This window comes from Protopterus annectens, chromosome 9.part0 (assembly GCF_019279795.1).
Source record: "Protopterus annectens isolate FY-2018-M chromosome 9.part0, PAN1.0, whole genome shotgun sequence".
Lineage (NCBI taxonomy): Eukaryota > Metazoa > Chordata > Ceratodontiformes > Protopteridae > Protopterus > Protopterus annectens.
Genome location: NC_056743.1, coordinates 192,165,807 through 192,179,918, shown reverse-complemented (window position 1 = coordinate 192,179,918; position 14,112 = coordinate 192,165,807). Strand labels below are relative to the sequence as shown.

General features: G+C 45.2%; 1 protein-coding gene across 1 annotated transcript in view; it reads right to left on the bottom strand.

Moving 5' to 3' along the window:
• USP47 (ubiquitin specific peptidase 47) overlaps window positions 1-14,112 on the bottom strand; it is a 3,572,488-nt gene that overhangs the window by 2,867,408 nt on the left and 690,968 nt on the right. The window contains exon 8 of the mRNA XM_044082726.1: window positions 1,323-1,368. Within this exon, the coding sequence (XP_043938661.1) occupies window positions 1,323-1,368 (46 nt within the window). The remainder of the gene's footprint in view (window positions 1-1,322; window positions 1,369-14,112) is intronic.

Below are 14,112 nucleotides of genomic sequence, written 5' to 3'. Positions count from 1 at the left end.
GGTGTGCTTAGTATTGTAATGAGCTGAGATGGCAGAGGCATGAATCTTAACTGATGAGAAGGAGAGGCCTTTGTGGAGCAGCTCTGCTAGGTAATCTAGGATTTGAGACAAGGAGGGCACGGCTGTGTCCTTCCCTTGAGACTGGCTCCAAGAACTGTATCTATTCCACTTTTCTGAACAGGATTTCCTAGTACTGGGCCTCCTGGCCTCAAGGATAACATCCAGAACCTGTTTGCCGAGGGTCGCTGGTGATGTATTCAGGGAATAAGCCAGGTTCAGGGTTTGCAGTTGAGGATGCAAAATCTGTCCCTCCTGCTGGGACAGTAGGGGGGGGTCTGCTGTAGGTGCCAGGGTGGCACTGCTGTCAGACTGTGTAGGAGTGGGTAACAGTGCTGGTGTGGCCAGGCTGGTGCAAAAAGGATTGTCCTTGGCCTGTCCAGTTTAGTCTTGAGGAGTACCTTTGAAAGGAGGGGCAGAGGGGGGAAAGGCATAAATTGAGAGGTTTTCCCATGTAAAGGATAGGGCATCCACTTTCCAAGCTTGGCTGTGGGGAATTCTGGTGTAAAATTTGTTTGATGGTTTTGGGGGGACGCAAAGAAGTCCACCTCTGGTGTCCCCCACCTCTGTATTAGATGTTTGAATGGGTTTGGTTCCAGTTTCCACTCTTGTGGGTCCATTAGATTTCTGCTTAAGTCGTCTGCCAGTGAATTTTGTTTGCCTGGCAGGAACTGAGCTCGCAGGTGCACTTGGTTGCTTAAGGCTGTGTTCCACAGAGTCATGGCTAACCTGCAGAGTGGGTAGGAGTGAGATCCCCCCTGCTGGTTTATGTACCACATAACTGCGGTGTTGTCTGTCTTTATCAGGAGCTGTCCTGGCAGGATAAGGTATTTGAAGGCTGTCAGTGCATTCTGTACAGCTAACGTTTCTTACTGACTGATATGCAGGTGAATTTGTCCTGGGCTCCATTTGCCTTGAATGCATTTGCCTGTCATGTGAGCCCCCCATGCATAGTCTGATGCGTGTGTTGTCAGAGTTTGGATGGCGGGGGGTTGTGAGAAAGGGAGTCCCTTGTTGTGGTTGCAAGCCTCTGCCCACCAAAGGAACTCTGCCCTTAGGCAAGGAATGATAGGAATCATTGCTTCCAGGTCCTGGGAATGTTGACACCAGAGACATTTTAAGTACCACTGGAGTTTCCTTATATGCAGTCTTGCATATGGAATCAGTAGAATACATGAGGCCATGAACCCTAGGGCTTGCAGTATTTTTCTTGCAGACAGCTGGGTTTGGGTGGCCAGTAGTTTGAAATAAGTTGTCAAATAAACCTGCTTTTCTGGGGTGAGGAATGCCATCTGGGAAGTTGTGTTCAAGCTTGCTCCCAGGAATACAATCTTTTGGCTGGGTACCAGATGTGATTTCTTTTCGTTGATGGTATACCCCAGAGAAATTAGGAGTCTTTTTACAAACGTCAGGTGCTGAAGTAGCGATTCCTGACTGTCTGCCTAAATCAGGCAAGTATGGGTAAATTTGAATATTTCTCTGCCTGCAGTAAGCAATGGCGGGAGCTAGGCATTTTGTGAATACCCTGGGTGCAGTAGATAAGCCAAAGGGAAGAGCAGAGAACTGATAGTGCATAGAGCCTGCCCTGAAAAGTAGATATTTCCTGCAAGATTCCCTTATGGGGATGTGCTGATAAGCTTCTTTTAAGTCTAGGGTGACTAGCCAGGAGTCCTTTGGCTAGTATAGGAAGGAGCTGCTCGAGTGTAAACATTTTGAATTTTGGTACCACCAGGAAGGTGTTTAGGGTTGACAGATCCAGAATAGGGTGCCAAGAGTTCTCTTTCCTGGGCACCAGGAACAGACTGGAGTAGAAACCTCGTCCTCTTTGCTCTGTTGGCACAGGTTGAATAGCCCTGTTAATGAGAAGAGAAAGTACTTGCTTTTGGGCCTCTGTCCACTGGTTTGGAGGAAGGTCTGGCAATCTGCTTGGGGTTGGCAGAGAGTGGAAATAGAATCTGTATCCCTAGGATACAATGTTTAAGACCCATCGGTCTGGGGTAATATACTCCCAGTTTTTTGCATGCAGGGTGAGTTTTCCTCCTAGGGGTGCAAGTACTCGGGCATGGCTGGGAAGGGTTAAGGAAAAGTCATTGTGAACTTTTTCCATAGGGGGTGGCTTATCACTCCCAGTTTTTGAGGAGGGAGCACTCCATTGTTTAAATCTGTGCATACCCTGAGACTGTAGTCTTTGTGGTCTGTTGCCCCTGGATTTGGGCAGAGAAAGCCTGGAAGGGACTGGAAAGGACCAATTTTTTGAAGGCCAATGACTACTGAAATCTAGGTGGCTGTACCTGTAAGAAATCTATAACAGTTTGCATGGATTTAGCTTTTTCCTCCATCTTTTTAAAAACTTCTGCTTCAGAGCCAAACAAACATTCTTGGTTTACTAGAGCATCAAGTAATTTTGCCTTGATATGGTCTGGCAAAATTTGTTCCTTCAGCCAAGCATGCCTTCTCAGAACAGACCCAGTGACCGCAGCCCTGCAAGATGCTTCTAAGGCATCAAAACCACATTGCAAAGTATGTTTACCAACTTGGTTTGCAGAATGCATTAAGTCTTATAAGTCCTTATTTTCTACACAATCAGGAATCAACAGCATTTTTTAATTAGATCAATAATATGCTGCTGATATTTCAACATGTGAAACTGGCAATTTAAAACCCTGATGGTAACAGGTGCAGAGGTACATACCTTCTTACCCAGTCTGTCTAGAGCCCTAAAATCTCTGTCTGAAGGGGTAGGGTTTTTGGCTGTAAAAGCCTTAATACCTTGAGGCCCCTGGGAAATGGTCTCTGGATCCGCAGTGGGATTTTTACAGAGAAATTTGTGAGAGTCAGGTACTCTGTAGTATCTGTCAGGCTTCCTAGGTGCAGGTGGTAAAGTATCAGGGGTAAGGCTGGATTCCAGTATACCGTATTATACAGTATTTAATTTGATTTAAACTGTGTATGAAGGAGTGTTGAAGGAATTTTTAAGTGAAGTTATTCTGCTCTTCAGTAGCTAGTGTTGGCTGAATTTTGTTATTTGCTAGTAATTACAGGTGTGGGGGTAGCCACATTCTTTGATTTCCTGTCCTTGCATATTTAAACTGGTGCATGTGAAATAATTCCTGCTTTAAAACTTCAGCTTGGCCAGCAAATAACTTGGTTATATTCAACTGGACGTATAAGAGAATTTAAGTACCTTTATCTGCTCTTTTTTTAAAAAAAAAATACAGTATTATACAGTATTTAATTTGATTTAAACTGTGTATGAAGGAGTGTTGAAGGAATTTTTAAGTGAAGTTATTAATCTTAGTGGCATTGAAACTGCCCGCCCCTCAGCCTGCCTCTGGGCCCATCTCATTTGCTCACTCAACTGAGTGCAGTGAGATCATATTCTGATTTCAGGCACTCCTACTTTGTACAAAGAGAGCATCTGGGAAATAGAAAAAAAAAAAAATTAAGCTTATTTCCTGCCTTTCTTGTTAAGTGGTACAGACTATTTGTAGGCTTCTGAGCCCCCAAGCCCTTCTGTGTTTGAGGGAAGCCTTCTAGCTTGTTTTTTTTCTTATAACTAGCCAGTTTTCTAGTTTCAGCACTCAAATCTGTTTCTTTGATCTCAGCACTTGTTCAGGAATAAAAAAAAAAAAAAAAAAAAAAAAATTTCATCTGCTTTTACTGTACTTGTGTACCTACTTCTTTTTACTTTTGCATCATCTTAAAATACTCAATTGTATTTATTACTGCTTGGTGTAACTCATTCTAAGCCTTTTGGTTTAAACACTTGGGCTTCGGACCAGTTAGTTGTTTTGCACTGAGAGGGTTTGTGGTCTGCACTGTTGTGGCAGAACAGGTAGCTTACATCCTTCTAGGTTGAGAACTGCTGATTGAGGGCTCAGTGTCTGTTATTCTAAAAGTGTATTAATTCTGGTTTAAGCACTTGGGCTTTCAAGCCAGTTATTTTACATTAAGAGGGTTCGTGGTCTGCACTCTTGTGGGAGGAGAGGCTGGACTCTGCCCTTCTGAGCTGGGAATTTCTGGTTAAAGGCTTATAGTGCATGCATTAAGCAAAAACCACAAACGCACGTAACCACAGAAAACAACTGGCAGAGAAACCAAGATGTGAAATCACCAAAGCTTCAAAAAATAGCGTAACTAATAAATTTTAATATCCGCTTTCCGCTATAGTGCATGCATATCTGAACTGTTTCTTACTGAATTTGGTGCGCCTTGTTTGCTGTGGCATAGACTGGATTCGGGCCTGCTGGATCTAGCTTTGTTTGTGTAACTTGAGCACTAATCCAGACATTCTCTAAAGTATTCAATGGTATTTATTACTGCTTGGTTGTAACTTGATTAAAGTGTAGCTATCATTCAAGTCTTTTGGATTAAGCACTTGGGCTTCAGACCAGTTGTTTTACATTAGGAAGGTTTGTGGCAAGCACTGTGGTGGCAGGACAGGTAGCTTTCATCCTTCTAAGTTGGGAACTGCTGATTGAGAGCCCAGTGTCCAAGTGTATTAGTTCTGGTTTAGGCGCTTGGGCTTCAGGCCAGTTATTTTACATTAAGAAGGTTTGTGGTCTGCACTCTTGTGGGAGAAGAGGCTGGACTCTGCCCTTCTGAGCTGGGAATTTCTGGTTAAAGGTTTATAGTGCCTAAATATTTGAACTGTATTTTACTGAAATTGGTTCACCTTGTTTGCTCTAGCATAGACTAGATCCAGGCCTGCTGAATCTAGCTTTGTTTATATGCTTGTTGTTTGTTTGCTTGTTATTTCCCTGGAAGCTAATTCCACCTAATACGCAACTTCTCAGCGCTTCTGTGGATCACTAGTGATTTCTGCATTGCTTACTGTACTTATTTCCTTGTTTCACTTGAAAGAAAGTTACTGTTTGTCGTTTTTGCATTTAGTTACTTGTAACACATTGCACTCAAGTTACCTGGCACTTGCTCACTAAAGCAATTATATAAGTCAGCACTAAAAATTAAAAGCACTACACCCCTCACTCCCCACTGGCCCTTGTTTTCAATTAAGGATTTCCCAATATTATTCTAGCATGTCCAAAGGTCAGTTGTCAATCTCCTCTCCGGTCCAGCTGGTGAATCTGGGAATCTTGAGGCAATGTTATAACTGCCTCATGTACACAGACAACCCTCTCCTCCTCCCACATAACACAAATACTTGTGAGAGATGCAGCTATTTAGCCAAACTGGAGGCTGAGCTCTCTCAACTCAGGACTGGCAAGACCAGACAGGAGGAGAAGGCAACTACACACACCACAAAACCAGCCTCACATAATGCTACCACTCCACTGAATCTAACACATAAACACACAAAGACATACTGGAGGCTCTGAGTAAAATTTACCTAAACAGCAGAGGCCTCCAAAGCAGACACCCAAACAACTGCTACCTCAAGACACCCCACAAGCAACACATAAACCACAAAAGCAGTGTGCAAAGCAGTCACAGCCCTTAAGGCCAAATACAACACCAAACATACTTGTCATAGGTGACTCCATAGTCAGACACACTGACGCCCCACTCACCAGGCTGAACAAGGAGAGGGTCACAGTAAGCTGCCTATCGGGCTAGAATCCGCCACATAACACAAGCACTCGGGTCACTCCACGGCAAGTACAAATATGACACAGTCATTGTCCATGCTGGTGTGAACGACCTGAGACGCATATCCCTGGACTACATGAAAAGAGACATAGAGGAGCTCTCTGATTATGTAGCCCAGGCAGGTATGACCCTAACCCTGAGCAGTATCCTTCCTTCACCAAGAATGATGCCACAATATAGAGACAAGATGATCAGCTTTAACAATTGGCTTAATGTCTGGTGTCATTCAAAGGGGATCCAGTGTCTGTCTGCCTGGGATGACATGCTTGACAAGCCACGCTGCTTCAAGGGACGGCTTGCACCTGTCACCCCTGGGATTCCGGATATTGGCTAAGGCTCTTGCCACCCCCATAGTGCCTTTTTAGGCAAGGCTCAAATTCTAAACCTACCACCCTAGAAAACAAAAATGGGAAGAAACTGAGGGTAATGCTGCTCAATGCCAGAAGTCTAAATCTCAAAATGCACGCACTCGAGGCCCTTCTCAGTATGGAGAACATCGATGTCTGTGCTGTAACTGAAACCTGGTTCAAGGCTCCTGAGAGCACCCGGCACTATTAGGTTTTACCTCATATCATGCTCCGCCCCAAAACTTGGACCACACCACAAAAGGAGGGGTGTATCCATATTCATAAAGGATACCCACACCTCCAGGTTGGTGGCAACGCATCAAGCTTCGAAACCATCCAGGTGCAACTAACCATAGGCAAAACTGCTCTACAAATTGTAGCATGCTACAGGCCACCCTCTCAAACTCAGGAACCCCACACAGCCTTCCTGAAGACACTGGAGGGTATAAATGTATCTCCAAACACCATCATATTGGGTGACTTCAACTACCCGAATATAGACTGGGAACATTACTCAAGCCCTAACTTTCTAGCCCAACGGTTCCTGGAGTTCATAAATTCAAATGCCATGGAACAGCTAGTCACTGTTCCCACAAGAGGAGAAAATATACTAGATCTCATTGTCACAAACATGGGGACAAAATGCTCCACACCGAAGTATATCCCTCATTGGTGAGATCTGATCATAAACTAATCTCACTGGAAATCCACATCCGCCCCACCCCAAACAAAAACCATAGTGAAGAACTTCTCTAAAGCAAACTTCACACTACTCAAGACTGGTGTGGTATCCTTCAAGGCCCCTGAGCCAGAGGAAACCACAACCCAAGCTGCGGAAGCCCTTACAAATGCCTTCTATGAACACCTCCAGGACTGCATGGATCAGGCAATCCCAAATAAAACCAAGACTCTTTCCACAAAGGGCAAACGTCCAGTCTGGTGGACCCCAGCCATTAACAAACTTTACAATAAGAGGAGAAAGCTATTACATGATAGAACAAAATCCATAAAAGGGAAGTCACCCCTGATCATTATTAGTAAAAAAGTACGAGCACTCATAAAATCAACTAAGGCCAATTTTGAGAGAAAATTGCCATGGATTCAAAGGAAAATCATAAGGCCTTTTCAGCTATGTTAGGAACCTGGGTGGAAACTCCCAGATATGCTCAGAATTAGTCCAAAATGATACAAAAATCACTGAACCCACAGACATTGCCAACATACTGGCAGACAGGTTCAGTGCAAACTTCACCCCTCACCCCTAAAGGAGAGATAACTATCCCAGCTGAGTGTAGCCTCCCGAACATCTCAAATGCGCAGGTGAAAGCTGCTCTCTAAAGCTAAAAACACAGCATCAATGGGACCGGATGGTGTCCCCGGCTGTGTGCTACAAGCTAAATGAGGAATTAAACCCGCACATAAGGCAGCTGTTTAATCTCAGCCTTACCACAGGATACGTGCCCAAGGAGTGGCGTGACGGCAACTGTGGTCCCACTCCACAAAGGCGCCTCACGGACCCTGGTAATTACCCCATAAGCTTAACAAGTCTAGTCTGCAAAGCTATGGAGAGGATCATAATGGAGCTCATAAACAAGGATATAGGGACTTGCAGACATTGGACCCGACCCAGTTTGGCTTTGTCAAGGGAAGATCATGCCTTTTGAACTTGGTCGACTTCTTCGAAACAGTCACCAAGGCCATTGATGAGGGAAAAGCAGTCCATACAGCCTACCTTGACCTTGCAAAGGCTTTCGACACAATACCCCACTGGTATTGTAGAAAAACTTACCAGCTTAAATGTAAACCCATATGTCACAAGATGGGTTGCAAACTGGCTTAAGGACAGAACCCACAGGGTTAGAGTTGCTGGCGCTGTGTCAGACTCCAAGACGGTCACAAGTGGTGTCCCACAGGGCTCGGTCCTTGGCTCCCTATTGTTTGGCATCTACTTCTCAGAAGTACAGGCCAACATGGGAGGACTTTGGCTGACAAAGTTTGCAGACGACTGCAAACTGGGCCATAGTGGAAAGTGCATCGGACATGGATATCCTTCAGAAGGGACTCACGGAAACAGATAGCTGGTGCCAGAGCCATGGCCTGAAGTTAAACGCCAAAAAATGTATAGTCATACCCTTCGGGAAAAACAAGGTAACCCCAAGCTACCATATAGGTGGCAATCCACTAAGCACAGAAGAGGTTATCAGGGATCTGGGGACTCAGGTTGACAGTGGCCTTTCTTTTGACACTCACATTGCTAAAGTGGTTAGAAAGACCTTCTACATTGCCCATCTGATCATGAAGGATTCACATCCAGATCTAGTGAGGTCATTGTTCCACTGTACTCTTCACTTATCAGACCAATGATCGAAAGTACAATGCCCCATTCGGGATGTATCTCACCCGACATCTGCAGCAATTGGAGAGACCCCAAAAGTTCCTCACCAAAAGGATAAAGGACTCCAAAATCTGTCATATGCTGCCAGATTGAAGAAACTCCAGCTCTATTCAGTCGCATACCGCCTGCTCAGAGGTGACATGTGCCTGACATACAAGGCCATGTCCAACCCGGAATTAATGGACATGCTCCACCTCAAAAATCCAAATCCACCAAAACCACTAGAGCAAGCGACTTAAACCTTAGCACGGATATAAATAGGACGTGCTGGAGGGATAGATTTATCACTCAGAGACTCCCTATGCTGTGGAATAAAATCCCGGTCCATGTGAGGCAGAGCACCTCGCTGACTCTGTTCAAGAGAAATCTAGACCTGTGGATGGGAGATCGTAGGTTTACCCCAGGATCATATCTGTGTCACTGCTGGACAGAGGCACAACAAACTAATGGGCACAGTATTTTTTCATATAAGGGGTGGCGTAAGCCACAAAAATTTGGGCTAGGCTTATAAATGCCTTAGGGCAGATAGCCTAGTATAAACCTATGAACCTATGAACCTATGAACATCATCTACAATATCTAGGACAGGGGGAATAGCTAGAGGCCTATGCTGAGGCAAGTCTAAAAATTCCCCGAGTCTATTTTTGAACTGTGGGTAGTCCTGGCATTCCCAGCGGAAATGCTCTCTTAGGGTATGCAACGTTTCACCGAAAGAAAGGTCCTCTTGGGGTGGGGTGGGGTCTGAGGGAAATGACTCCTCTGTATCCGAGTCCTCATATGTAGATAAGGGTATGATGGCCTGGTAATCACAGGAGTCAGTCATCAGACTCACAGTCTGAAGATTCAGAAGGAAAATCAATTCTTTGTCTTTTAGAGGGGGAAGGCTGGCTTCTCCTAATTAAAGTAATAAGGTCTTCAGCCATTCTAAGCATTTGTTTCTATGGTATGGGAGCTTGAGAATGTGCTTTGGTCGTCATTTCCTAGGCATAGTGTGAACTTTGGGCCTGAGAAATTCAGTAGATTTAGTCATTAACGAAGTGGTCTGCTTACTACGAACGTTGGAAGGTCTAAATATACCCTCAGAATCCGGTGCTTGCACAGTGGCTCCGGACACATCCAAGGTAGAGACATCTGCAGATTCCATAGTCGAAGAAGCATCTCGCGGCATACCGGACTCTGAATGGGTCTCGGTAGAAGCCTGCGAATCTGTAGAAGAGGGTAACAGGGGCTGCAAAAGTGCCTCACTGAGTACCGGCGCACTGGTGACTAACTTAACGGAAGTGTCGTCGGCAGTTTTGGACCTATGCGGTCTGTCTCTGTCTTTATCTTTGCATTTTTTCAGAAGATCGGTAGTTGGATGGCTTACTGACGCCATTTCGAAATACAGAGAATGGCAGCGAAATAGTTAGTTTAATCTCAGCCTTACCACAGGATACGTGCCCAAGGAGTGGCGTACGGCAACTGTGGTCCCACTCCACAAAGGCGGCGCCTCTACGGACCCTGGTAATTACCGCCCCATAAGCTTAACAAGTCTAGTCTGCAAAGCTATGGAGAGGATCATAATGGAGCTCATAAACAAGGATATAGGGGACTTGCAGACATTGGACCCGACCCAGTTTGGCTTTGTCAAGGGAAGATCATGCCTTTTGAACTTGGTCGACTTCTTCGAAACAGTCACCAAGGCCATTGATGAGGGAAAAGCAGTCCATACAGCCTACCTTGACCTTGCAAAGGCTTTCGACACAATACCCCACTCGGGTATTGTAGACTCCAAGACGGTCACAAGTGGTGTCCCACAGGGCTCGGTCCTTGGCCCCCTATTGTTTGGCATCTACTTCTCAGAAGTACAGGCCAACATGGGAGGACTTTGGCTGACAAAGTTTGCAGGCGACTGCAAACTGGGCCATAGTGGAAAGTGCATCGGTCATGGATATCCTTCAGAAGGGACTCACGGAAACAGATAGCTGGTGCCAGAGCCATGGCCTGAAGTTAAACGCCAAAAAATGTATAGTCATACCCTTCGGGAAAAACAAGGTAACCCCAAGCTACCATATAGGTGGCAATCCACTAAGCACAAAAGAGGTTATCAGGGATCTGGGGACTCAGGTTGACAGTGGCCTTTCTTTTGACACTCACATTGCTAAAGTGGTTAGAAAGACCTTCTACATTGCCCATCTGATCATGAAGGGATTCACATCCAGATCTAGTGAGGTCATTGTTCCACTGTACTCTTCACTTATCAGACCAATGATCGAGTACAATGCCCCATTCGGGATGTATCTCACCCGACATCTGCAGCAATTGGAGAGACCCCAAAAGTTCCTCACCAAAAGGATACAGGGACTCCAAAATCTGTCATATGCTGCCAGATTGAAGAAACTCCAGCTCTATTCAGTCGCATACCGTCTGCTCAGAGGTGACATGTGCCTGACATACAAGGCCATGTCCAACCCGGAATTAATGGACATGCTCCACCTCAAAAAATCCAAATCCACCAAAACCACTAGAGCAAGCGACTTAAACCTTAGCACGGCTATAAATAGGACGTGCTGGAGGGATAGATTTATCACTCAGAGACTCCCTATGCTGTGGAATAAAATCCCGGTCCATGTGAGGCAGAGCACCTCGCTGACTCTGTTCAAGAGAAATCTAGACCTGTGGATGGGAGATCGTAGGTTTACCCCGGGAATCATATCTGTGTCACTGCTGGACAGAGGCACAACAAACTAATGGGCACAGTATTTTTTCATATAAGGGGTGGCGTAAGCCACAAAAATTTGGGCTAGGCTTATAAATGCCTTAGGGCAGATAGCCTAGTATAAACCTATGAACCTATGAACCTATGAACATCATCTACAATATCTAGGACAGGGGGAATAGCTAGAGGCCTATGCTGAGGCAAGTCTAAAAATTCCCCGAGTCTATTTTTGAACTGTGGGTAGTCCTGGCATTCCCAGCGGAAATGCTCTCTTAGGGTATGCAACGTTTCACCGAAAGAAAGGTCCTCTTGGGGTGGGGTGGGGGGGGGGCTGAGGGAAATGACTCCTCTGTATCCGAGTCCTCATATGTAGATAAGGGTATGATGGCCTGGTAATCACAGGAGTCAGTCATCAGACTCACGGTCTGAAGATTCAGAAGGAAAATCAATTCTTTGTCTTTTAGAGGGGGAAGGCTGGCTTCTCCTAATTAAAGTAATAAGGTCTTCAGCCATTCTAAGCATTTGTTTCTATGGTATGGGAGCTTGAGAATGTGCTTTGGTCGTCATTTCCTAGGCATAGTGTGAACTTTGGGCCTGAGAAATTCAGTAGATTTAGTCATTAACGAAGTGGTCTGCTTACTACGAACGTTGGAAGGTCTAAATATACCCTCAGAATCCGGTGCTTGCACAGTGGCTACGGACACATCCAAGGTAGAGACATCTGCAGATTCCATAGTCGAAGAAGCATCTCGCGGCATACCGGACTCTGAATGGGTCTCGGTAGAAGCCTGCGAATCTGTAGAAGAGGGTAACAGGGGCTGCAAAAGTGCCTCACTGAGTACCGGCGCACTGGTGACTAACTTAACGGAAGTGTCGTCGGCAGTTTTGGACCTATGCGGTCTGTCTCTGTCTTTATCTTTGCATTTTTTCAGAAGATCGGTAGTTGGATGGCTTACTGACGCCATTTCGAAATACAGAGAATGGCAGCGAAATAGTTTAGACACAAAAATAGGAAGGGCTGAATACAAACTGATGGCAACACCAAATAGATCCAAAAACGCCAAACCACTCGACCAAAAACGAATAATTTAATGTGTTCTTTAAGTGCGCTCTATTACATACACTTTTCGTCAAAGTAATAACTCCGATTTCTTCAGAAGACATACAAAACACTTGACAGTTAGTAAAGGGAAGTTTTTAAACATATCACGTGTCAATCGAACAATTATTCAATAAAAAATGTATATAATCGAGTTGAAATTGATTGACAAAATTTAAAAACACAAACACTCTAAAGCTCTCTACTAGTGGATATAATACAATAAAATAAATATTATTAATTGGATCTATTTAGACACAAAAATAGCCCGACGACGAATACTTCAGGGGTTCAACAAGTCACAAAACTGACAGCGAGGGACATTGTGTACTGGGCCTAAACAGGTGGCGCAGTAAGAATGAAAATCTCTGTGAGATATTTGCTTTCCACAGGCAAGACAACTGTTAACTTTTTCTAACATTGGTTAGAGCAAGAAAAAAGGATCCCAACGGGGTACTTGGCTTTAGAAAGCTTCAGGTTTGAAACTCGAAAAATGAAAATTTCAGGTAGCTGCCGACTGTCACTTGCAAACTGCTTCTGCTTCGTGCTCCTGCAGGGCAAGAAAAGCTGATGTAATGGCATCGGCTGCATGTTTAATACCCCTGACGACCTGACGTCATGGATGAGGCGACAGAATCCAATGCAGAAATCCCAAGACTCTGGTATTCGGGCCATCTGAGGGCTACCTGCAGGCAGACATCTATACTCTGTTTTTCGTGTTTCACTGTTGCAGTCATCACACTTGGGTTGATTCCTAAAGCTGAAGAAATGGGTGGAGGCATTCAAAAAGACTGGGGGCTGGCTAGGATGCCCTGAAAGACTGCAGTGGCAAAGCCCTGGATTTGGAGAAGATAGGCAGGTGGTAATGCTTGGTGAAGGTATGAACAGAAGTCCATGTTGCAGCCTCCAGGATGTCTCTGGTGGAGTCCCCTCTGAGAAAAACTGCAAAGGTGGAGGTTGCCCTGGTGGAATGCATCCTGATCCCCTTTGGGGTGGTTTCCCATGCTGTTTGTAGCAGAAATGGATGCAGTGTGCTATCCATTTGGAGACTGTTTGTTTGGATACGGCCTTGCCCTCTGTCCCTGCTGCGAAGTTGACTAGCAATTGGTCAGTTTTTCTAAAGGATTTAGTCCTGTAAAGACAGAATCTGAGCTGTCTGTGCACATCTAGAGAGTGCAGAATCCTTTCCCCCCTTGATTTGTGGGTTAGTGGAAAAGGTAGGCAAATGAATGGATCGGTTGAGAGCCACACTGGACACCACTTTAGGCATGAAGGATGGGTTAGTCCTGAGAGAGACCCTGTCAAATGATGAGGGGCTCAACAGCCATGAGTGCTTGTAGCTCTGAAACTCTTCTAGCTGAAGTGATGGCCTGAAGCAAGGCTGTTTTCCAAGAGTGGAAGTTTAACCCTGCTAAAGTTGCAGGCTCCAAAGAGGGTAGGGTGAGCTTTTCCAACACAAAGTTAAGGTCCCAAGCTGGGGCAGCAGCTCTTCTGGGTGGCTTTAAGTTGTTAGCCCCCTTAGGAACTGTTTGATGAGAGGGTGAGAAGAGAGAAGGCTTTGTGTTGTAATGAGCAGAGATGGCAGAGGCATGAATTTTAATAGAAGAGAAAGACATACCCCTGTGTAGTAGGTCTGCTAGGTAATCCAGGAAGAAAGGAAGGGAGGGATGGCTGTTCTGTTTTGGCTCCCTTAGCCTGGATCCAGATGCAAAACCTTTTCCACTTGTCAACATAGGATTTTCTAGTGCTGGGGAATCTGGCCTCACGTATAACATCTAGGACTTGTTTGCTTAGACTGGCAGCTTGAGGAGAGGTCAGGGAATAAGCCAGGCTGCCAGGTTCAGGGTTTGCAATTGTGGATGCATGAATTCTCCATTCTTCTGGGTCAGGAGTGTTGGGATCTGAG